Consider the following 25522-nt stretch of genomic DNA (forward strand, 5'->3'; position numbering starts at 1 on the left):
CCGTCCCACGTTACCGCAACAGGCAGGTCTGTGGAAAACTTAGCTCCAGCTCCTAGGAGCACTCCTGCATTGCAGGCCAGAGGAACTCATCACAAGTCACCAGAAGTTTTCTGAGTACCACCACCACCCTTCCCCTTCCTGTTTGAGGGGTCACTTGCGCCAGTCTCACGTGCACCTGGAAATGGAGCCCGATAAAAAAGCTCCTGGTGCTGCCTTCCTCCCTACACCGGGCTCTCAGCAGGTTTCCTCGGGCCTTAATGGGTTCCAAATCTCTACCCTCAGCACCATCTTTGCAGTCATTGCCCTGATACCCACAGCACTAAGCACTGTACCATGGCTCACAAAGAAATAGGGCCTAAAAAGGAAGAAAAGACACTCGCTGCAACAGGAAGGCCTGAAAGAGTGCATATGCATCTTACCTCTCACAGGCAGACTGTCAAGGCAGAAGGAAATTACAGAACTTTTTGTACTAACTGTGGCAAAACCGCTTCCTCAGAAAAAGAGGAGAAAAAATGCTTTGCACAGCAAGCTAAAGCCACAAGCTCCAATCATGTATGTTGCTGCCATCCTCACCCCCACACAGAGCACCTGCACTCATATCTCTCACTTAACCACCTCAAGATAGCAAATCTACAGAGCTCTGCAAAACAGCTGATCAGTAGCTGCATGAGAAGGAAAGTAAACATGTACTGGCTAGCAGATAAAGTCCCAAGTTTGATAACTTTATTAGGCCTGAAAACATGGAAGGAGTGGCAAAGTCCTGGAGGCTACGACAGGGAACATTCTGTTAATGCACAGGGCAGTCTACAAATCACGACTTTATTCCCAATTATAGGCAAATCACTTAAGAGCACCCCCCCTCAGTTTGTGCATACATGTAACAGCAGAGATAACTGCTTGTTTCACAGGCATGTTGCAAGGTAAAATTAGCATCTGCAAGACATGTCAGATAGCTGATGAAAGACAGCCCCGCACCTGGCCTATTCACTGCAGAGGTCAAGATTTCAGCTCCATATTCATCAGTCAGAATTAACATAGTGGTATCTTCCCCTCTGGGGAGAAGGAGGTGTCTTTCTTCTCCAACCCTTTTCCCAGAAGGGCTGTATGCAAGAAAAACTAAGCAGCTGTAGTTCCAAAACACTGAGGTTAAATGTTCCCACCGTTGCCTTAAGACATAAAGGAAGAATGTGCTTCCCCGACACAGAAATAAAATTAGACAAATTCTTTCCTTTCCTTTTCAGCATGCCCTCTGCCCTCAGCAGAGCGCTTGGGCACCAGAACTGAAACAAAAGCAGGCGAGAACGCATTGGAAAAGGACAATGGAAGTTGGAATCCAATTGAGAATTTCCTGCAAACAGCCCGGTAATAAATTGTTGAATAGCAAAGATCAAACAGCAAGTCAACAAGAGATTGAATGTGCTAAATAAACGACTGCTTAACCAAACGGATGCTCTTATCCTTCTAAATTCTTTCACCTCTACAGATAGGCAAGCAGCATTTGCTGCCATACAGTAATATTTACAGGTTGCTAAGAGTTCCTCGAGGTCTGGACCTTTTCCATCCTACAGTAGAGAGCTGTGGTGTTTGTGCTAGTAAGCCCTTCTGTGGGAGCACCCTCGACTTCTCAGTGTGTGGCACGGAGCCCGTGAGTGTTATATAAGGACTTGGCCCAGAACTGCAAGCCAGAAGAAAAAAAAAAAGCAGCATTGAGCCAGTACTGGAGCAGAAAGCCAGAGGCCATCTGCCTCCAAACAAGGCCAAGGAAATTCTAACTCTGCACCAAAGTGGAAGGAATTGAAGCTGAGAAGCAAAACAGGGAGAAAAAAAGTCTTCCTAGAAAGTTGCAGCTGGACAGACGAAAAATTTAACGCTTTCTGTTCTCATTCCCAGTTCACACAGTCTGTTTCAGTTCTGTAACCCTCTCCTGGCCCAGAGACTTTGAGCAATTATACCTGGGTAGCTTTGTCGTTCATGCACGAAGCAGCAGCCCCATCAGCATCCCGTGGCCATTGTCCCAAGAGGTACGAGCCCACGATGGTGTCTAGCGAAGAGGTGCGCCGCACGTGGGGCTGCCTGGGCCGGCAGGTCTTCTCAGTCGCAGCAGCACACGGAACGCTAGCTAGACAAAGGGAAAAAAAGAAAAACATAAGATTTCCAAAGCCAAGATACAGTAACAGTTGCCACAACTAATTTCACATCCATTGCAAAGATTACAAGACAGGAACTAAGACTGACAGACTGGAGAAGTCCAGTTATTTTGTGAGAACCAAAGTCATATTGCTTCTAATGTGGTCACCAAGTCCTCACTCTTACAGTGGCAGAAGCTCTTCTGGGCCAAGGCCATGCTGCTGCTGCCCAGCCAGTTCAGCGCAGACAGTTTCGCTACTCACAGTTAACGGTCGAAAGTACACAGCAGCAGAAACAACCCTTGAGCAGAGTGGGCCAGCAAGAGCTGCTGGATAGACTCCCCAGTCGACCCTCCTACTCACTCCACTCCACTGCAGAGAGCCGCATTCACGCTTATCACCACAAGATTGCTTCTCTGGAACAAGAGATTTTATTGCAGTCCTTAAGTGGCTGCTTGAAAGCATTGATTCGACATTCCAGCCCAAGTCAAGGGAGCTACTACGCAGAGTGAAATACTCCGCGCGTCCACAGTTCTGCCACATTAGCACTACAGAACTACAAACACTGCCTATAGGGCCATGTTTCCTACTAGCTGGAGCACCGTACACGGTGAGGGAACCCAGGCTCTTACCCATGCTACGACCCAACCCTGAAAGGAGGCTGCATGCCTCAGTCCCTCCCCACAGAAGCAGGATTATGCTTGCTTCCAGGCTCCAGGAGGCTACGAGAACATTCAAAGTTCTGGCTCCTCCAGCGGGACTGAGTGAGTCTCAGTGTGGTTAGTAGCTGTGGGAGTTCACTCAAAGAGCAAAAATGAAGATATGCCATCTGCTCATTGCCATAGCCAATTGCCAGCTGGGCCCAAACTAAAATCCAGGAGTTCAGGTTCCGTTTTGTGCAACTTCCATGAGATGACTACAGTGTCTATTCAGACAGTATTTTCACAACAGTAGCTTTCTGACTAACAGAAAAGCTTTGTAAATAAAACCAGTTTAAGCTCATGTCAGTAACGATGCACACCAGCACAACTCCACTGCAAGCCCACAGCAGAGTACAGGATGCCGAACGTCTCTCTTGGCAGGCTAAGGCAAGGGCATACGTACGTCACACGCTTTGCTGCTCAGATCACCTCCTGGTAAGCTCCAGCCTAGATGTGGTCTGCATATATGGCCGTATAGAAGACAGCATAGCTGCTCTCTTCTGGAGCTTTGTTGTCACCCTTGTAGTCGAAAGAAGGCAAGTTCAAGCCAGCACAAGAGTTGTTTGCATTTAGCTTTGATTAGGCATGCAAATAGCCACGCACATTAGAATCAGCCTTGTGGCCTCCTGGAGAGATATTCGTAATGTCACGAGCAGCTCTGCTCCGGGTGCTTTGTGTACAGACATTTTCTCCTTCCTCCCCGAAATCAGGGCATGGCAGCCCGGCAGCAAGTTAAACCACACTAAAACCGATGTAAAGGCTACGAAGGATCCTGTTGCGTTTGCCAAATACCTTGTATCCAAAGGCTCTGCAGCGCTCGCTGCATGGCGTTCTGTGGGCTCAGAAACAGCCAAGACTGTTTCCAGGACACTATTAAATATACAATTTTTAATTGGTTAGAATACCATTTCAGAAAAGAGTAAAAACAAAAAGCCACGTGGGAGGGCTAGAGCAACTCTGGTCCCTGTGCTACAGCCCCACCTCCCAAGGTCCACAGGATTGAAAGCTTGTTGCCTTCAGTCCAACTGGCATTTCAAGACCTGCTCCCCGCTTCCAACACTTAACAGTCTAAGAGAGCTACCACTAATTCTAATTTAGAAACTCATTAGTATTTGCAGCTTCCTCTTTAGCACCTCATTGTCCCCACAGGCTATATTACTGCATCTCCGTTACGTATGACTCCAGCTGTCTCTTCCTCTCTCCCCGCGCAGGCTGCTGCCAGGAGGACCGAGCACTATCACAACAGGATAGCCTTTCTCCCACAGTGTTTTGCCAGCACACGTCCACTGTAGCCAGACGAGAAGCTACTCCCTCTCCTCCACAAAGTCCTCCTAAACACCCCTCCCAACAGCCAGCACATCCAGGGTCACCTTCATCCTTCAGACCTTCTCCAGGACACCACAGCAAGCATCAGCTCTTCAGCAGCCTGCGGGGACCTCAAAGACAGACATGACAGAGCAGAGGAACACAGCCTCCTGCTGCGACAGCTGCACCCACCATGCATGACGAGTGACAAATACACACATCTAAGGCCATTAACGTGGAGAAAGCAAGAACCTCACTTGCCTTTACAAAGCACAACTCTGCTGCTACGCGCTACTTGGTTTGCGAGCAGCACGGGGAAGGGAGGGTGGCTCGGCCGAGAGGACACCAGGGTGCAGGCAGCCGGAGAGCGTCTCCGGCACGAGGAGAGGACGCAGGAGAGGCGCCGAGGCTGGGTGGAGCGTCCTGTTTACAGCTCGGTTCTATCATCATCCCTCCACACGGAGCTGAGCCGAGCTGAGCCGCCGCAGCTGCCACCTGGCCGCGAGCTCTGGAGCTGGTCCAAGGCAGCTGAGAAGCATCAGGTTGGGGCACTTTTACTTTTCATGTGACAGTAAAGATAACAGAACCATCGCTGTATCTCCGAGAGCCACTTGCCTGTCTCCCATTGCTGCGCCAGGCATTTGCACAGGCAGAAATTAAAGAGATCAGTGTGATATGTGCAAAAGCAAAAACTTTTCTATTCTCTTTTTAGTACTGGAGTCCTGGGTTGGCGGTCTCCCTAATCTTTCCCAACTATGTCAACACTGGGGGGCTCAGAGCTTCCTGAACAGCCTCCCTAAGCCAGCCAATCTCTGCATCCAAAAGCAAACTGAGCTCTTCAGTAAATTTATCAAAAAAAGCTACTAAAGCAACTTTCAATTTGCTACCCCAAAACTTCCAGTGTTGCTTTTCAACAAATAGTTACAGCTGAATCCTAAAATGACGACAAACAACAAAAAGTTCCTGCTACTTCTCTTTTTAGAATTGTAAAACTTTCTTCCTTCCCTCTCCAGATTTCACCCAGGGGAAACTGACCCTTTAATATCAGAAGAATGCTTAGAAGTTTAAGGACATGCTGTTCAGACCCTGACATCTCTGGAATATATCCATGCAAAGGGCCATCTTAAAGTGATGAAGCACAGAAGAAGAGTCCATGTGCAAGCATCATCAGTTCTAAACCACGGATCAACACGGTATCTCAGCCTTCGCTGCACAGGGAGGCTTTACTTGCACTCCCTAACATCAAGGCACAGCAAATGGTTTTTGGATGCACTTTTCAGTTCACTGGCTCAAGCGAGAGTCATAAGCAGCTTCCCTGAGAGAACCTGTCAGGAAGAGTCTAGCAAAGGCAGAACCCAAGCAACTCTGCAAATAATCGACCTACACAAGTATCTTCCACCAAGCATTGCAGAATTTATACCTGAAGTCTTGTATCAGCTTTCCCCACCTGTGCACCTTCTAGTGCCCTTTACAATGTCCATCTTATGCAGACAACACTGCTAACAGGGGGCAGTAAGACAACCTAACTACCCAGGGACAGTTTCTCATGGGCCCAGCAAACCACAGCAGGACCTCGTGACGCAAATATTTCTTTCCTAACAAGGCTGGGAGCATGCGAAACCCACACTGAACTGGGTTGCTGGCTGAGTATTGCACCCCAGTACCACTTCCTCGATCTTTAACAGCTTCCCGCAATCTATCAGGGAGATCACTATACAATCCTGCCCCACAGCACAGCTACTCGGATACAGGTCAAGTGATACAACCCACACGCGCGTGGCCACAGTTCCCATGTTACGCCTGCTTACCTGGACAGCTATTCCTGTATGAGAAAGGAAAACTATCCTACCACATTAGAGTGGTAAAAACGTGACTTAGGCTCATCTGAAAGACCGTGCTGTTCAATAGCTTCTGTAGAAGAGGAAGAAGTCACAGCTCTAGCTCAGCAGCTTCACGAGCACAAAAGCTGCTGCATAGACCAAGCCGTGGACACATCAACCTGAGCTTGCTGGCTTTGATCCAACTGAGCAGGAGCGTGAGGCTGTCTGGACACACAGCAAGCAAATCTGGCATCTTCCCTTCTCTCTTTTGCATATTTTAAAATGTAACTGGACAGGAGACATACCCAGGACTACCTAAGGATGCATCATGAATGATCCATGAGTCAGATCAGGGAATCGCACTTCATCTAACCTCACTGTGATAGATGCCACTTCATCCCAGTGCCAGAAAGGAAGGAGAATATCTCCTTTGAGGAGCAAGAAATAACGTGGCTGGGCATTTCTAGTACAACAACCAGGAGAAGTGTTAGCAAAATAAAGATCAAAACTGAAGCTTCAGCATTATAACGCGTTTAAAGCCCATTTCTTTTTCTCTGCAGTTCCAGTCACAGTGAACCAGGTTACCTGACAGGCCGCTGCCAAGCAGGACTAACGTATTTTCAGCATCAATCAATCTCCAGAAACATATTCTCATTCTTTTTAATTACTTTTCTGCAGATCAAGCAGGTAAAAGGAAATTTGGTACGTTCAGACTAGTGAGTTTGGAGAAATGCAACAGAATCATCTATTTTAACAGAGTCAATCTTTAACACAGCAGAGACCAAAAACATTGCCTCTTCCCAGCATTGCTGCTTTCAATGTACTCTTTTCACATTCTAAAGCAGCGTTAAGATTTGAGAAATTTTGCTTGCTACCACCTCAGTCAGCCCAGGCACTTCCCCATGGCATACTCCACTACAAAACACTGCTGTTGGGTGCCTTTTTACCAAAAAGCACTCCCAGTGAATACTCTTAATCCATCAAAGTGAGGACAACTCAGTACGTGAGGAATATGTATTTTTGCTCTGGAAATCCCAGAAAGCTTACGAGGAGACGGATGGAGTTTCACCCATTCACACTGAAAGTTAAAATCCCATGCTTTGCAAGCTGCCGAAAGTCCACATAACACAGTAGAAGACAGAAGCATTTCACCAGCAACAAAAGTGGTAGGAGACCCAGAGAAGACTGCTGGACCATGCTTACTCAAGGCACCAAAGGACAGATGAGGCTATAAATCCACACCACCCAAAGGGTCTCCTAAAAAAATAAAAATTATTTAAAGAGACAATGAAGCCAAGTAAGCGTGCAGAGATCTCCAGTAGAAGACAGGAGGTGGGGTGACCAGTCAGCAATCTTTGAAGGTTCAACACAAACACAGCCTCCATTTTCCAGGGAAAGAAAACCCCACTTTATCTCAAAAGGAAAAAAGGAAAATTATGCTCAGCAGTAACAACTGAGACAAGAATGCAGTAACACAACTACTTGCAACTGATATGTATGACTACCGAAAAAGAACAATTTGAATGTTAAGGGGTTTCAAGAAGAGGCTGAGCCTGGAATTTATAGGTAGATTAAAAACTAGTGATAAAAGTAACCCCCAGCTGCTCCTACAAAACAAAACAAAAAAAAAAAAAAAAAGGACAATTAGCACCTCCATAGCAGGATCAACCTAATAGCTCAGTAACTTCTGGCATCTTTTCACCTGAAGTCTCTGCAAAGGAAGTATTGCCAGCACCTCTGGCAATATTTTACAATTATAATCCCTTTGCCTGTAAGAAGATTTACAACTGAAGGGAAATTCACACCCAGATCAGAACGGAATTTCAGAGCTCTTTGCTCATTTCAGTAAACATTAATACAGAAATGCAAAACCCTCGGAGCACTGAAATCCATTGCACTTTCCGGTGAAGGGACAGGAGCTGTGGTTAAACCACACTGCCTGTCATGACTCTTGCTCAAACTATACACGCACAGCTCAAGATGCCCCAAAAAAGTACCTGCTGTTCCCAACGCAAAACCCTTCAAGAAAACCCACAAGAATCCTTGTTTCAGAGCTTGTCTCGCACAGAAAACAGCAACCCACTGACCAAGCACACCAGGAAAGCAAAACCACCATCTGGTTGTGGCCTCCAACCAAGGGCAAAGAGGATCCCACAACCAAAGCTCCAGGCTGGACAGCTGGATTCCCATCTGATACAGCCCAGTAACGACTTGCCCTGCAGGCTTCGCGGAGCAGGGTTGAAGCCTTCAGAATTGGCCCAAGAGCACAAGGAAAGAAATTCCAGGCGTTGCAATCACTCCCCTGGTTACAAGCTGCATTAGAGTACAGCTGGAGAGAGCTGCCCAAAGGACAGAGCATCTGCAGATATCATTGAGGAAAAGTAGTAAGGGACACCAGCAGCTCAAGATTTTTTTTTTCTTTTTTTTTTTTTCTTTTTGGACACAGGCACTGTTAAGAAGCAGCTCCCTCCTAAACAGCTCAAGGCCTAAAGCTGAAGCTAAACACCCAGTTAATGGAGGAAATGAGCTGAACTTTTCACCTTTATCTTAATTCTTTCAAAGTTTGTTTTTCAAATGATAAAACAATCTGAAGAATTTCAACATCCTCAAAGTCTTTGGTTGAAGTGCACATTTCCTAAGTCTCGCCTGATGCAAGGCACCACTTCAGTGGGACCTTCAAGTGAACCAGTCTCTTATCCCCCGATACATGCAGGGAGCACTTCTGGACTGGCTTTTTATCCTTAAAGTTAAGGAAGAACTAGAAAAAAAAAAAAAAAAAGGTTGGCAATGCCTTTCATGCATGCTATGGTTGGTTTAGAAACAAGCAAAAACCTGTTCAAACTTTACATATTCAGGGCTCACTTCACTCTGTCCTGGGAAAATAGAGATGACTAAGGAGCTACCAGGATCATCCATACCAGAAGAGCCAAGCCCACGCAATGAAGATAGAGCTTTGTTTTTATTAAATCTACTTAAATAAATCGCTGATGAGCACCTAGGAATCAAGATCACTGCAAAAGATTCAGCTCTCAAAGTCAGAAAAGCGAGAGTCCCTCTAATTCTCAAGACTTTGGAAGACTTCCAGCACAGATAAAATGAAGTAAGACAAAAAACAGACAGAATAAGACATTCTTGATATTTTTAGGGTTACAAACTGAAATACATGGAAAAAGTGAAGGCTTCTTGTCCTTTACATACACATAGCTACATGAACAACATGAACATTTCATGGCAAGCCCTCCTCCACATGCTTTCAAAATTGTCTTTATGGCTTCAACTAAGTCACCCGTCTAGAAGGTCCAACATGAAGCTGCTGAAATGACATTTCAGAGGAAAAAATACAGCAGGAAAATTACAACATCTGATATACCTTACAGCAGTATCTTTCATTGCGTATTTTCTAATTTGGAAAACACAATACCAAAGCTAAGAGCATTAGCTTGCTGTTACAGCTAACCTAAACAGAGTTTAAGCAGAGCAGCACTCTGCACGGAGCAGATGCTCAAAAAGAGCCCCAGGCTCGACCATGCCAGGAACTGTACAAACTCAGTAATTCCTGTTCCTAAACGCTTGCAAGCTGAAAGGATGGCACACAAACTACGAGGAACTGAGGGACAGGGAGAAGCAGCTTCCCAAAGACACGCAGCAGGTTCCAGACAGGCATGGAAAAAATCATCTTCCGTTATTTTCAAAGAATGGACTAACCACAGCATCATCATTGATATTTTCCTCATTTCCTGTACAGTCACCCCTGATTTACCAACTGGTTTGAATGGCAACATCACAGATTTACTAAATTTTAATGCAAAAAGGGCCGATATAAATTCCAAGAGGGAATATATATATATATATATATTAAAAAAAAAAAAGAAAAGTTCAACACTATTGGCCTGTTTACATTCTTTTCTTGTACAACTCACTGTGAATCACACTAAGCCAGTTCTGTTGTCGTCAGCTGCCCTAGTTATGAGGGAAGTGCCAAGATCAGCTCGGTGTAGTTAACGCAGCTTAAAGGTTTTGCTATTTACGCAGTATTTCAACATCTGAGTTTTGCACAGAGAAAACTCATGCACTCGGGTGTTCAACATTTCTGCCACAAGGCTGGGCAAAGCATTAGTCCTTTATACTGGGCAGACATTAGACTGTAAAATGTTTACATGCCTTGAATAGAATTTGTTCTTCTCTGTACAAATCCATGCCCAGGTTCTTTCAGTTCTGTACCCTACCCAGGAGACGTTGAAAACTTTGCTACGGTCAATGAAATCTGATTAAACTCCAACTGAAAGAGCCACTGAAAAAAATCCACCCAGGGAAAATGATCTGCAAGCTCCCTATTTCCCTCGGGACATACTGCTGGATAAGGGGACAGATCGAACTAACTGTACGGCCCTATCCCCCTGCTTCCCAACTTCTGCTTTTAAATGTCATCTCCAGCATTTCAAAGCAGGGAAAAACTTGCTTCACCCGCAGAATGTCAACACCAGTTGACATTATAGTTATAGATCTGTCCTTTGTTTCCCCTTTCCCACACCCGTATCCAGAGGCTACCAAACTGGGAGCAGCAAGTTTAGAGCGAAGGCACGATCAGTATCAGCTGAGGGCTGCGATGCCACGAACAGGCTCCGATTACTGCACCAGAAACTCGTTCTACATTAAACAAAGCCACCTGCAATGCTTCTGACTTCAAACCTGAGCCACGTATCATATTCAGCTGTATCTTACACAAAGAGTGATTTGATTCCATAGGAGAGAAGCAGGATCCTTTGGGGTTAGTGCAACACAGGGCATCTTCAAGATGTTCCCATCCTTAACCAGTCTCTACTTGTGCTTCACCCCTCAATTCTATCGGTCTGTTTACCTATAACAAAACTGTCAAGACAAAAGCAGAATTATCATTAAGGACAAATTCCAAAATTTGGAAAAGCAAAGCTTGTAGAAGCAGCTGTTTGTGCAATGCAGCAGCACAAATTTTCCCATGACAGAACTACTGCGTCTGCACTTGAGAAATACTACTATGAAACGGACAGATCAAATTTATTGTTTCTCATCTATTTTTTTCCTCTCTTTTCTCACTTTTTTTTTTGTGTGGGTGGGGGGAAAGAGTTAATACAAACTGAGCTACCACTTCTACTGAGATACGCCTCTCCCAACACATAAATTTTCAATTTAGGCAAGCTCACTACTGTAACTCGTGCTCAGTTCTGATCAACAGAACCACTGCCTCACTCCCACTGCAGGGAATGACTCACTCCATATATTAAATACAAGATGCTTAACAAAAACAAAACAAAACCTTGCAAATTGTACATGATCTACCCTGGGAGTAGAAATCTAAAATGCAAATAATTTTAATAATGAAGTCATCACATTCGCATGTTTTCCTGAACATTAAGTAAACAATACTACATTTTCCCCCACTCAGCTGCAAGGGGAAATGGCAGTATTTATCAGCTCCAACATTTCAGAGCCATCTAACTCACACTGAAGCGACAGGAATACCTGAGCACAACAGCATGGGAAAGGTAGAAGCGCTGTACAGAACCACCCCTCCTCCGGTCGAAGCAGCTGGGTACACGATATGAACATCATGAATCCATGTGTCCCCGGCTCATTTGTTTAAGTAGCCCCAAAAAACTACAGCTGTAACTTCACAGCATAAAAGAAGACTCAAGAGCATACACACCGCAAGCACCTGGATTACTATTTTAGTAACGAAAGCCTTTATATGCATGCCCCGGGACACAGAAACCCCATCAGATACCAGCTGTTAAAGCAAACACAGCAAAGCCTGAAGCACTAAAGATGTTCAACTAGTAAGATCGGGGTGGGGGAACCCTCACACTCGCTTTGTGATGCCTGTAGCAAAGAAAGGGAGGAGAAAATATTAACAGCTCTGCTGCATCACTACCATGCAGGCAGCAATCCCACGGCACTTTCAAGTGGTAAACAGACATTTTAATTCCTAAAGAAACATTTTCATTTTGCTAAACATACACTCAGACAGAATTGCCTATGAATAGCGTCCCACTAGTCTGAATCTATAATATACACCAGGCATGGGTTTCATTCAGACACCAAATAAAGATATTTGGCAGTCTGCTCGCTTAGTCTCACTCTAGCAGGATCCACGCAGCAAAAACTGGGCAACTCAAAAAAACCAGGCAAGTTAGCTAGCAAGCAACAAAATCCCAAGTAGATGAGTCACCTCAGTTAACAGTAACTTCCTAAAAAACTAAAAGGCACCGCCTAATTCTTATGAAGGTGCAGTGGTCATGGTGGGAAATTTGGTCTTCTCTGAATTCTGCTGAAAAGAGACCATCAGTGAAGCGTCGGTTTCACAGAGGGTTAATGTGGAACATATGAAACGCTAGCACCTCTCCAAGCCACTCCTGAAGTCCCTCGAATCAACCAGGTAGGTTTAAAAGATGAAGACTTGCACCTTTACATCTTACTGTTGTCCCTCTCCTATGCCAGGACCACTGATAAATCATACGTATTTGAAGGATGCAAGGGCAGTTGCCAACCTGTCTTCTTCCCCCCCAAAAAATTTACTCCAAAATCAGTTTAAAAAAAATAAAAACAGGTGGTAGGTAACTCCCTCTCACTAGCTATTCATCCCACCTTACTCCTTAAACTTTTAATTAATAGTGCACAGAAAAAGCCTGTGGAACTACTAACTCATGAAGTTGCTTTGCTTTTCCAGTAAACTCCCTCTTCTCCCTCTCTATGCATGATCCAGTTTAGACAAGTAGGCAGAGAAGACTACTTACCTGCTTACACAGACAAAATACTGTGTTCACCAATGAGTCCACAAACTAAAATTCATACTGGAATTTAAACATTCCATTTTTTCAGTGTCACACTGATTAAAAAAAAAAAAAAAAAAAAAGAGGCATAAAGGCTTCTTGGTATTTCAAATACTACGTTTAAGTTACATGGTAGGTTATGAGGACTGGGGATACAACCAAGCAGACACAGGTCTCAAGGAGGCTGAAGTGTGGATACAAGCATAGAAATTCTCCAACTAGCAGGAACTTCGGTGTGGACTTTGAAGGAAACAACCAAAGCCACAAACAGCATGGGTATTGCCACTAGCTGGATTAAACTTCAAAGCTCATAAAGCTCATTCCACCCTGGAGAACACACCATCATGCCAATGTTACAGCACCTGCAGAACTGTGGCTACCCCAGCAGGCAGCTCAGAGCCACCTAATCTGACATAAATGGATGCAACAAGGATGGGTTTGGCCTGCACCTGAACAGGATCAAACACTGGTAAATTATCTGCTTCACTCCCCTAAACTACATCATTGAAGAGATAAGAATTAAATAAATAAATAAATAAATAAATAAAGAACATTGACCCCACTGCCACATATCAGATTCACGGCTGAAAGTCCTTACATCTTGATTTCCAAACACCAAGACAACTCATTTTTAAGTATTCTTAGACCTGCTTCCTGGCACCCCCCAGTTCCAGCTCTTCCTTTTAACAGAAGCTCTTTGAGAAATTCGACAGCTGCTTCTATGCCAATGGGATTTTCTATTAACAGAGCAGCTGCAGGATCCGACCCTGGGTCACCCAGCACCTCTTCTAAAACCACAAGCCAGAATCAAGATACCCCCGAAACCAGCCACCAAGCAGCTCAAGCAGCCAACAGAGCAGAACGAGGAGAGATCTGATAAAACAACAGATTTCCGCGCTGGGCTCCCGAAAGGTAATAGCAAAAGTGTTGGATTATGAATCACCACAACAAAGTTTCAGTTAAACCCAGCCAGTTTACCGCTACAGCTCCCGCACGTTCAAGGAGCAAGCTGAAGCTCCCGAAGAGCGACTGAGGCACACAGCAATGGAAATTCAAATACTTCCAAAGCTCTATATGAAACGACTATGATCGAGAGGAAAAATTCAAGCTCCTACAGCTTGAACAGCAAGGCACAGAGCCAGGAAGAAATGAAGACCAGCAATTCTGGTTCACGTCAGTGGAGCTCCTGCCTTCTAGCCCCCAGAAAGCTGCACAGGAGTCACTGTGCTTCGGAGCAGGCACAGCACAGAGCTCTAGCACAACCGAGGCAACAGAGGCAGCCTGGCTCGCTTTTCTTTGAGGTTTGCTTTATTTTGTGCGACATCCCAAACTACTGAGCGACTGCTGTATTAACAGCAACTTCACCTCAGAATTTCAGGCTACCACTGAGAGGGAGTAAAAGACCAGCGCTCAAAGAAACATGTGATTTACTGCAGGAACCTATTTCAAGTGTAAATTGAGCAAAATGCTCTTTAATGATCAATACCAACCCTGCCAATGGAAGGAACTACCCTAAGCCTCAAGTAATGAAATGCACAACACTTCAGGAGTGGCCCTTAATTCTCGCTTTAGGATGGGCCTCGGCACTCGCTCCTATAAAGCGGATTAACCAGCCGCTGGCTTAAACAAGGGAACAGCGTGCTGAACGGGTGCTACCCAGGTCGGCCGGCCCAAACCCCGACAAACGCTTCTTGCTGTAAGAAGTTTGCTTAATTTCACATTTAACCTAGGGGAAAAAAAAATGTGAAAGAAGTATTTTAATACTTCTTAAGAGAACGAAGAGGCAAGTAACAACCCAGCGCCCAGGAGGAGTCCTGCCAACAGCCAGTAATGCGGACACGAAGAAAAGCGAAGGATAGTACCAGCCCACCGGAAAGTTGCACTTAAATAAGCGTTTTTGAAGCGGTCAGAGAAACGTCAGCAACGCAACTGGGGAAGATCCGCGCCAAGCGCGGGTCAGACCGCTGCTCCCGCTCCGGCCAGCGCGGCTGCGGAGGAGGGAGCGCTGCGCCGGGGGGAAGCCGCCGCCGCCGCCGAACAGGCGAGTCGCTGTAACGGGAGAGCGCGGCAAGCGGCGCACCAAGCAGGCCGGGCCCGAGAAGGGGTCTGCCGCGGCCGGGGGGCCGCGCGGCGGCTCCGGGAGCGCCGTCCCACCCCCCCGGCCCCCGGGTTTTGTTTCCCCCCCTCTCCGATCTCCTCGGCGACGCACGGAGGAGCCTCGCCAGCCCCTCGCCGGGCGGCTCCGGGCCCCGCGGCCGCCCCGGCCGGGCCTCGGCTGCCCCCGCCGTTACCTGCCCGGCCGCCGTCTCCGCGGCGCTGCTGGAGCTGGAAGGGCACCGTGGCCCGCAGCGGCTGGAGCCCCCCCGCGCCGCCGCCGCGGCAGCAGGAGGCGCCCGCCGCCCCCGCCATGTCCGGCCCAACCCAGCCCCGCGCCCGAACCGCACTGACTCGCTGCCGCCGCCGCCGCCGCTTATCAGCGCTCCGGGGGCGGCACCGCCGGGAGGAGCCGCCGCTCATTGGGTGACCGCCGGCGCCGGCTCCGCCCTCCCCGGGGGAAAGACAACTCGCACGCGCTGTAACGGGAGCCAATGGGAAGCGCAGGCACCCTTGGGCACGCCTCACGCCTGCCGCTAGGGCCAATCCAAGGGGAAGGGAGGAGATGGGCGAGCCCCGCCCCCTCCCCGCAGCCAAGCCGAAATACTGCCGCAGCCGGGCGGCCCGGCCCACTCAGCTCGCAAGAACCAATCACAACCGCGCAACGGCGGAAAGCCCGCCCTGCTCCCGCAGACCAACCAGGGGCCACCCTTCGCGCCCCGCCCCTTCCCTGCGCAGACCAATCGGAGAGGCGGGCAGTGTTAGTGTACCGCCCCGCCCCACCGCGCGGGCGGCCAATCGGCGGGCGGGGCTCGCGGGGCTCTCACGCGCCGCAGTTTCTCTTTCGCCTACGGCGGCCGCGAGGCGCCCCGGGATGGGGGGGGGGGGGGGGGGGGGGGTGCGCTATTCCCGCAGCTCCAGTAGCCCCGTCAAGAGCAGCCCCCGCGGGACGACGCAGCCCCCTCGCCCCAGCGGGGCCGGCCCGGTGCCGTCCCTCAGCGCAGCCCGACCAGGAGCTTCCTCTCCAAGCTCCCCCCTTTCCCACTGCTGCCTGCTCGCGACTCCAGCGAGCTCTGCTGAGCTCACTGCGCTTCCGAAGAGCCTCTGTTCCTTCCACCATTTGCCACCTTACATCACTTGCAGGAATCAACTGCTAATTGAGGAAGGCAGCCTCAATATTGACCCATCTTGTGAGAAGAGGGAGGCAGCTGTAGCATAAGGCCTCAGGAACGACAGAAGTTAAAGCTCTGGATAGGGCCACAGCAAAGAGAGCACTCAGGACTCTTTCCAAGATTTGGTGGGGAGCAGGTGCTGAATTTGAGCACTGCAAAACACATCACCAGTACTGAAGATCTTCAGTTGCAAGTGCTAAAATATTCAGAAATCTGACACTCCACCCCATAAGCCTTTTTCAAGGTTAGGCTCCTAGAGTCTGCCTCATCTCCATTTGTCCCTACAGCCTCATACCTGCAGCTGTAGAGGAAAAGGTCTTTCCACCTGCCCAGAACTCCTTCAGTAACCAGTCATTCACTATCCTCTAACTTTCTATTCCTGAGGTATCATTTCAAAGAAATCAAACAAGGTAATGTTTAAGTGGAGGAAACTGTTAAAAGACTTTACAACATGCAGTTTTCTTGTTTCAGTCCCCTAAAGCACGTGTTAGTCTAATGAGTCCTCAAATAAAGGTCCTTACCATAAACCCTTTCCCCTCACCATACCTCTACTAAACCTTTGAGCAGATTTTACCAGCTATAGGTCCAAAGATATTTTCTGACTCCAGATGGGCAGTTACATGGGTTTAGGGAAAGGAAGCATCTGTCCAAGTGAAATGGGTGTGGCAGATCTACAGGAGCCTGGGAAGCTGTGGCACAGCTAGATAAGAGAGGGGGGAAAAAGCATGAGGTGGCAAAGTAGCCTGGGCTTTGTGCCAACCTCTCTGGAAAGGAGAGGCTGTGACAGCAGCAGACAGTTGGTCTCTCCTAGTGGCTATCGCAGAAGAGCAGCATTCCCCGTCTTCTTCCTGTATCTCTGCTCATAGGGCTGGCTGTTTCTATCTGCATGTAATCAAGCCACAGAGGGGAAACTAGACAGTGCAGTTTTCTTGTTTTGAGAAAAACCTGCAGAGGAAAGAGGTGGCATATTGCAATAGTTAGTTACTGAAGGGAGACAGAACGTACCTCCTGATGGAAGCAAAGCTGAGACAGAAGTCACTGCTTTGGTTATTAGATCTTCATAAACAAAATGCCACCCATCAAACTAAATCAGCTTTATCTCTTCTAGCAAAAAGAGCTTCAAGATTGCTGGCAATGTGGAAGCTCAAGAACCCCAGTCACATAAGGATGCACAGTGATCTCCATTCACAGCACAGTGAATATTCCAAGGAAGTATTTTTGACTAGCAGCAGGGGGCATTTCCAGAGGCTAACAGCATTCACTGGAAAGTTCAAGTACCTCTCAGTTCACTCCAAATCTCAATCTAGAATTGGTTACAAAAATAACAAAAGTCCTCAAGTGTCCGTTCTCCCAACTTCTTCCTATCCTAGCTGCCACCACAGAAACAAGGTGAAAACATATCCAGAGGATCTTTAAAATCTTGCTGCCATCCTGCACATAGACCTTTCTTCAAATCAAAGACACTCTTCCCAAAGTATTTCCTTCTCAAAGTCCATTGCAGCCATTAGTATAGGAACAGAAAGTTAAATGCAAGAAAGAGGAATGGACAGAGGACTACCAAAGTACACATGTTCAAAAGAACATTTAAAAAGCAATGTAAAATAGAATTATGATTGCAAAATATAGAATTATGATTGCAAAATAGAGTTGCGACTGTATTGATGCACTAGCTCAACCCTTCTAGAAACCCTACAGAATCAGTCCTTCCAAAATTCAAATTCACCTTTCAGTTTCTTTGCCACATTGTCTTTTTAAGACACTGCCATTTGAACCCAATACCTACAGCTGGAACAAACTAAAAATATCACTCCTCTATGCCATTTTGTTTTAACATAGGGAAGGTCACACAGCTGTACCTCTGCTGTATTTATAGGATGAGATACAATCATAACAATCAAAAAACACTGACAAAATTAAAGTGGCTCAGCACAATATTGCTATGCAGCACTCTGTAATAGGCCTGTAATCTGTTCTCATTCAAGGCTTCCCTAAATTAAAACCCACATTTTTCTTTATTATGAAGAAGCAAAGGAGTACCAGCTGCCACCTATCAAGTGGGTTACAGCTACTTCAGCTCAGATGGGGTTGCACATTATCAGGCAGTCAAGTTTCATTTGCAACAAGAACAGGCCTTTCTATATCTTTCCCAACAGAGACACACCACAGAGCAAGCATTATAAAATTGAAGTTCTTGCATTCCTGGAGGCTACACTCTGGCCTACGCAAGGCAGTCATCTCTCCATAATTGCGGTTCCTAACGATGGGCTGCATAGTAGCAGAAGTAACACAATCTTTTACAACTACTCAAGGGCTACAGGTCAAGGATCCAACTTCTTATCATAGTGTCTGCTTGTTTCCATTGCCTTCTGTCATAGCAGTTTTCTGCAGCCTTCTCTCCTTGCACAGAAAAGGAGAGCTGACCTACCACACCACGAGTTAACCATTCTCAGTTTTCAGAGCCCCAGGGGCCAGTCATTTCATCATAATTAGCAAACACAAAGCTTCAGAATTATCAAGTATGTCCTATGGCTGTGTACTGACTATTCAGTGTGCTTCAGAAAGCAGCCTTTTAATGCACCCAGCACTGTTCACTTTCTCAGTATTTATAAATATACAGGAGAGTATTTATATAAAAACAGGCCCTCCCTTTCCCATTCACCTTTTCAAGTACACCCTATTAAATGCTCCAAACTGCTACTTGCCATTCTTTAGCTTTGTGTCAGCTCTGCTTGAGGAAGTTGCGGATAAATAGGAAACATGTAAGAATGCACAATCTCACCACAGTCCTATCATTCTGGTCCATCGCTCAAGTCCTAAATGAGACTGTATTTCTTGCTATTTGCTATGAGTTGGAGGGAGACAGAGCTTAGATTTAAAGTCCTGATCAGCTGAGCATGAATGTGGAAGATCAAAGGGTCATTTAGCATACAAGCTAAGCATTCCCTCATTGTCCTTGAGGAAAATTCCTCTCACTCTAAACTGTGGAGTAAAACTCTGCCTGTCTGCCTCCCACTCTGTCCAGCAGTGAAATGTAGCCATCTCTCATGGGGATAGTTTCAGCACTCCAATGTTTTGAGATGAAAAGCTCTATAGAAGAGTAAGATAAATAAAACCACAGTTTATTTATTAAAAGAGACGAACAGATTATTCACCAGACTGGCCAAGCTATTTCACAGTCTGATCATGTTCACAGTGCATACAGCGAGAGTTCTGGGAACAGAGTAAAGCCCTGTTAAAATTAAGGAGACATTATTAAACAGATCTTTTCCACTAACTCATGGACAGGCAGGAAGCCTGTCCTAATAGTATGAATCATCAACACACCAGAAAGGAAGAGTACTCTTAAAAGCAATCACTGATGTCCAACCCTGCCAACACTGTAACAGAGCATGTAAAGGAATACAAAATAAAACCAAGGAGAGGAAGATAGTCAAGTACTAAGAAAGCAATACAAAAACAGAGGAGGGATTCAGAAGTATGAGAACAGTCTTCATTTAAGTACTCCAAACAATGCTGTCTAGTGCAGGCAGAACTATAACAAAACACGTCTGACACCTCTGACATCCTCTGCTGCTGCTTAGGTTTCTTCCACCCACAGCAACAGCTGTCCGATCATCCCACTGCTGAGACCCTGCATCTTCTCCTTCTGGAGAATAGACGCAGCAGGGATGAAGTTTATTAGCTTGTTTGAGACCTTTCATCATATGCTTGCTGGAGCCTTGGCACATTGTTTCCAATTTCCTTTTATAGCACCCTTAGTGTTGGTGGCATGCACAGTAATCTCCAGCCTTGCAGCAGGCCATGCATCTATGCAGGGGCTGGCACTTGACTGTTCAAAGGGGCACACAAAGGTTGCCTGCACAGAATATACAGCACGGCTCACTGACATCAGGATTTCCAATCTATGCGGGTGGATCCCACTTACCTTGTCCTAAAGGAGTGACCTTGCTTCTCTTCCCATTCCTAAACATCCAGATTTAGGAGTCAGCAGTTAAATACAGAACTACACCAGAGACCTTATTTCCTGAATCAAATTAACTACATTAGTTTTAATTATTAAGGAATGACAGCTTGCTCAGGAGAATATACATTAAAGAACAGCAGGGGAGGCTTTATACGGTTGGGAGAGGAAAGGCCAAGAATTCTCAGCTGGTGTAGAAGAGTCTCAGCAGTTAGAGCTCTAGTTCACCCACCAGCTGCTGTCTGGCAAAGTATGGCTGCTCAGTCACATACGACCACCCTCCTACTTCCTGGAAAGGAATTAGATTAGGAAGTGTTAGAAGAGTGATATACAAAAATATTTTTTATGTAAATGGCTGTATTTGGCACAAGAATACTTTTCCCTCACAGATACAAGGCAGTCCCATACAATCTCTCTTAGGAAGCCTGGCCTTTTCCAGAACATGGAACCCATGAATTATGAAGCATAGGTAAAGAAAACTGTGTGGTAACTGACACAGTGTAATTAGGAAAAAAAATGCAGACATTAAAAAAAAAAAAACACTCTACTTGGCTCACCTCAAAGCTATACTAGCCAGAAGTTCCTATGGGAAGGAATAGGTTTTTGCCATGAATAAACTATGGAAACAGGAGTATTAAAGGAAATCAGCAGTTCCAGCTGGCACCAACATTATCCTAGGACAGCCATTTTGCTGCAATGCACTTTTTAACAGGACACAAGCCCCCTGGAAAGCACTAACAATGTTCACCCCGCTTGTACTTTCCTTGACAAGTGTCCTCCAAGACAGACTTTTTTTCTAGAGGTATGAAGGACAGTGATCATCTTCCCTAACACAAACTGGTATAAAAGTTGCTGATCCTATCTCATAATACATTTCTCACTTACAGTCAAGATATTCTTCATGGCAGCCAAAAACTGAGTACAAAGTCTCTGCTGCTAGCTGCCCACATTACCACAGTCAATTCTATGGAAAAAAAATGCCCTCAGGATAGGCTCAGAAACGCCAAAAGGGATTAGCATCTCACCTTCACTTCCCACATCAGTGGCATCCTTGGTGACAAATGTTACTTACACCTGTGAAAGTTTGTGTCATTGGGCTGAACAACATGAGCGGAGTTTTCCTTTAAGGAAGCATGCAATGAACTTGAATGATTAGGAAGCAAGACATTAACATCAGTGCCAGGCAGCTGGAGAACACTGCCTAGACTGGAAGGAATGTATTAAAGCAGCAGATCAAAAGCCTAAAAGAAGACAAAAAAATCAAAAAAATAACCAGTTTTGGCAGGATCAGGACAAAGATGGCATAAAATCTGGCCTATCAAGTCACTTTAGTCCTGCTGGGGCACCAGACTTACTGCAGCTGTTTAATAAAATCAGATTATACCCAGGGGAACCCAAGGGGGTGGGGGGGAGAGAGAACCAGGAAGTGTGGCTATATTCAGCTGTAACTAAGTGACAAACTTCTGCTTTCAGGAAAACTCAGGCTGGATTCTTTTTCAATTAAAATTAAAAACAAAAAAGAAAAAAAAAAACACTGATGTAGGCCAAGCTGGCTTGACCTCACTCCTGATGCCAGAAAACACTGGCTGTACTCAAACGTCTGCATGCCAGAGTCCTAGAGCAAAAGGTGAGTGTAAAGATTTTGTTGAAGTTTACCAGGCTGCTCCTATCCATCAACAGCTAGTTGGGTTCTGCAAGACCTCCAGCTCAATGCAAGGCACATCCCCAGGACTCTCCATATAGAGATTTTAGTAGCTTATTTATACCTCAAGTCAGTACCTACCCAAATCTAAACCAGCTTGAAGCTAAAACACAAAACCAAAAGAACTCTCCCCTCCCCACCCCAGAACAAATACAACATAAGCTTCCCAGACAGGATTTGGTTTTTGTGCTTTATAGCAGACCAGCAGATGGAAGAAAAAAGGGGGTTGTTCAGTCAGCCATTTGCTGAAGTGTTTGCAAACATCCTCTCAAAAATCAAAGTCCTCTTGATGCACAGCAGCTGATCAATATTTTAATTCATGTTCAAGCCAAACAGAAAATACTACACCTATCTGCAAACAAATCCAATAGCCTATACTAACTTCATCACTACTGTTGTCTGGATTAAGTATATTCACTCCTGTAGGGTTTGCTTCTGAAAGGTAGCAAGGCCCACTTGAGAGCTGGCCTCTGCAGCTTAGTCCAGCTTCAGCAGCAGATCTTCTACCACATTTAGATTCCATGTCTCAAAACTTCTACCATTTGCACTTACATACTGACATTTAGCTTGTTTGCATTTTAATCCAATCAAGGATCAAGTTCAAGCTTCTGAGCTAGTGACAGTAATTTAGATTCTAACCCATGCTCAAAACAGGGCCAACTTATATCAGGTTGCTTAGGGCACTGTCCAAAAGTGCACCCAGCAGACAGCAGCTAGACCTCAGTTGCTCTACATCAAAACTGCATTTGAGAGAGACAGTGACCCATGGCAATACAGGCCTTTAAGATGCATTGAACTGGGAACAGAAATTCTTCAAGATTTACATACTTGGGCCAAGAGCCACTGTGGTGCTGCTCCACTGCCCAGAGCTACCAAACCTAGAAAACAGATATTTTAAAACATATGCTGGAACTTAAAGTGAGTAGAAGCCACCTCAACTCACCCTCAGAAAATGCAGAAGTAGCAAGAACAATCCTGGATCCTCACATCTATATTGCATTTCTCTGGATATTTGCCACACTCAATTACGCGAGCCTTTCTTTACCTCTAGTCTGCAGGACTGGACTGACAATACCTAAAAATAAGTAAGATTTGTTGAAGTATAGCATTTCAGGTATTTTATGGTAGATTTTCATTATACAGCATTTCTCCCACTTCACCTGAATATGCTTAATCATGTAGAGCAATTCTGTAGAAACATAAGTAGCAACGCGCAAAGCAACCATGAAAGTGAACACTAACTTTTCTGAAGTATTTAGCAACGAAAAATCCTGAAGTACCTCACAAGCATTTATTCTGCTTCACAACAGTTCCTGAATAAGTCTACTTTGTATTATCACCATGAACGACAGCTAAATCAAGACAGATCAGTCAGCACCATGTCTCCAAAACAAGGGTACTAAGGATGGAGATAAAAGTTTTAACTTAATTTCTACCCTCTGGTGCCTCTGTCTATTTATGGAGATACTTTTTTAGTGAAAATTCCCCCTTTCATTGACTATATGTCCTAAGATGCAGCAACAAGATATTAAAAAAATATTTTTTAAAAAAATTAGGATATCAAGTGTATATAAGCCTAAGTACCAATAGTTAGACAGACCAAACGCCTAGAGAGATTTCATGGGATTTGGAGAGACTGTCAGAGCCAAGAGACTTCAGGCTGTTGACATCTGTGGGAATCTACCACTGATGCGCCTTCTAGAACTTCAGATTTAAAAATTCAAAGAAAGAAAAGAAAAATCACTGTGTGTTCAACATTAAGTCTTCAAGCACTTGCTAAACTTTCTTCTGATGTGACATCAGGAAATTTCTCATTCTAGGTACTACTTGGAAAATTCTGACAGTTAAGAGATTGCAAGTCTCAAGAACCTGATTATGGGAATTTACCTCCAGTGGAAAACCTTGTAGGTAGGAGTTTTATTAATTTTGCACCCCAAGGAATCCACTCAGTCTGTTTCCAGGCTAACTCCCGACTTCACTGGCTTGCTCATGGTGAGGTAAGCGGGTTCATGCACTGACATCTAGTGGCCAACCCAAGGCAGAAGGCTCCTATAAGCATGTGGCCCCTCAAGTTTCACATCCATTCATGTTTTGCTGCAGAACAGACCTACAATTTAGGCTCAAACAAATGGCAGTGATGAAACTTCCACAATACCAGTGATTGGAACATAGCCAAGGGCTGTGCTTATCCTGGACATACAAATTCAGGAAGAGAAACAAATTCATTTTTGCCAGAAGTCTCCTAATTTTGGACTGGATTTTGAACTGAAATGTAACAACAATGACTTCTCTAACAAGTACCTGAAATTTTATAACCCTATAGTTAGTACTGCTCATAGGTATACACATACAAGAAAGTTCTTTCAAGCTCTACAGTGGTTATAACACAGTCTGACCCTTTGCTCTTCCTGAGAGCATGAGACAGCTCAGCCAACACAGGCAATCTTTCCATCCGAGTACCCACTTTCATATAAAACACTACACTACCTAATGCATGTAGTTTTCCTTCCTCCCCCTCAGCTATGTTCATTCAGTGTACAAGCAGCACAGAGGATTTTAGAAGTTTGTATTACCAGCTTAAATGCTAGGAGTCATTCAGAGAACATGGAGAACTGGCTTCTATTCAAGTATTGCCACCTCTAGGAAAGTTTCTGAACACCACCCACTTCAGTTTTCCTCTTTTGTTTTTCCAGTAACATCCTGCTGGTGGTGATAAATCTGCCAATGTGCAATAACAAACAATTTCAAACATGAATTTCATTACCACCTGGGAGTTCTAATTAATATTTTATTTGTAGCTCTTTGCTGTATCAGATACACAGCCTTCATCTGATATATAGTTTTAAAATAGAAATCCTTCACCTATCACTCAAAGGCAAATACTGCAACGGGATGTGGTAATGGGCGGCTTTTCTTATGGTCATTATAGGCTTTACTCCTTTTCACCTATGCAAAGGTGCAAGGGACTAACATTTTGGACTTTGCAGATACCTACGTTAGAGTCAGCTTTTAAGCTAATTAGTTTTTGAACCACAGGTAAAAGATGAAGGTACGGTTTATCACTTCTTCTATTAAGTAGAATCTGTAAGTCTTTTTTCATCGTTCCTGACTGCCCCACAACATTGCCATTAGAGTTCTCTATCTGTTTGCAACACTAAAAATACTCTTTTGTGAAGCCTGAGCTTTGTCTCACAGAAAATATGATAGATAAGCAATTATGGAGTGTTCAGATTAACTTCTCCCTTTTCCTTCTATTAAGGAGTAGGGCACTGCTCTTCTCTGTTTCCATTTCTATTGCTCTTTGGTATAACTTTAAGTTTGCTATAACTTTAGCTCATTTTTTCTACAGAACCTTAGCCCAAATTAATCATAAACTGAAAGTTTCAAGGCAACCTAATAACTTGAAAATCTCAACTGCAAATGGACATTATAGAGTCTTATGCTAGGTTGTTTGAAATTCCATTAAATCCCAGGCTACCTTAAATTCTATTTTTCTTGTAATGCAAGAAAATGCTGCCATGTTATTCTAACTCATCCCCCCAAATCAAGAATCCCTCTTTCACATCTTGTGCTAAGGACTCAGTCCTGCAATGTAGCTATGCAAGTGCAGCAAGGAAAAAAAAATATACAAGGTAATAGGAAGAAGAGAAGAGTATGATAATTTTGTTAACAAATCTGTTTTTTCTCTTTAAGAACAGAGTTATAATTATGCCATAACTATAAGGCATAATTATGGCAGGTTGAGCCTGGAAAAAAGCAAAAAATAAAAATAAAATTTTTTGTAATTTATTCATTAAAATGACCAGACTCACTAATGAGCTATTCCCTCATCCCT

The 25522-nt window shown here is 45.0% G+C and overlaps 1 protein-coding gene across 10 annotated transcripts in view; it reads right to left on the reverse strand.

Moving 5' to 3' along the window:
• The window catches only part of FAM117A (family with sequence similarity 117 member A), a 32742-nt gene that overhangs the window by 6409 nt on the left and 811 nt on the right, over positions 1–25522 (reverse strand). For 4 of the 10 annotated variants that reach the window (XM_062595858.1, XM_062595856.1, XM_062595854.1 and 1 more), the window contains exons 1-2: positions 15050–15178; positions 1953–2119 (exon numbers count right to left, since the gene is read on the reverse strand). In XM_062595858.1, the coding sequence (XP_062451842.1) occupies positions 1953–2119; positions 15050–15167 (285 nt within the window). In that variant the 5' untranslated portion in view covers positions 15168–15178. Of the gene's footprint in view, positions 1–1952; positions 2120–10674; positions 10822–15049; positions 15179–22630; positions 22763–23574; positions 23687–24260; positions 24406–25522 lie in introns of those variants that run through there. The other 6 variants (XM_062595861.1, XM_062595860.1, XM_062595857.1 and 3 more) reach the window with 5 other exon arrangements.

The sequence above is a fragment of the Rhea pennata genome, chromosome 26 (assembly GCF_028389875.1).
Source record: "Rhea pennata isolate bPtePen1 chromosome 26, bPtePen1.pri, whole genome shotgun sequence".
NCBI lineage: Eukaryota > Metazoa > Chordata > Aves > Rheiformes > Rheidae > Rhea > Rhea pennata.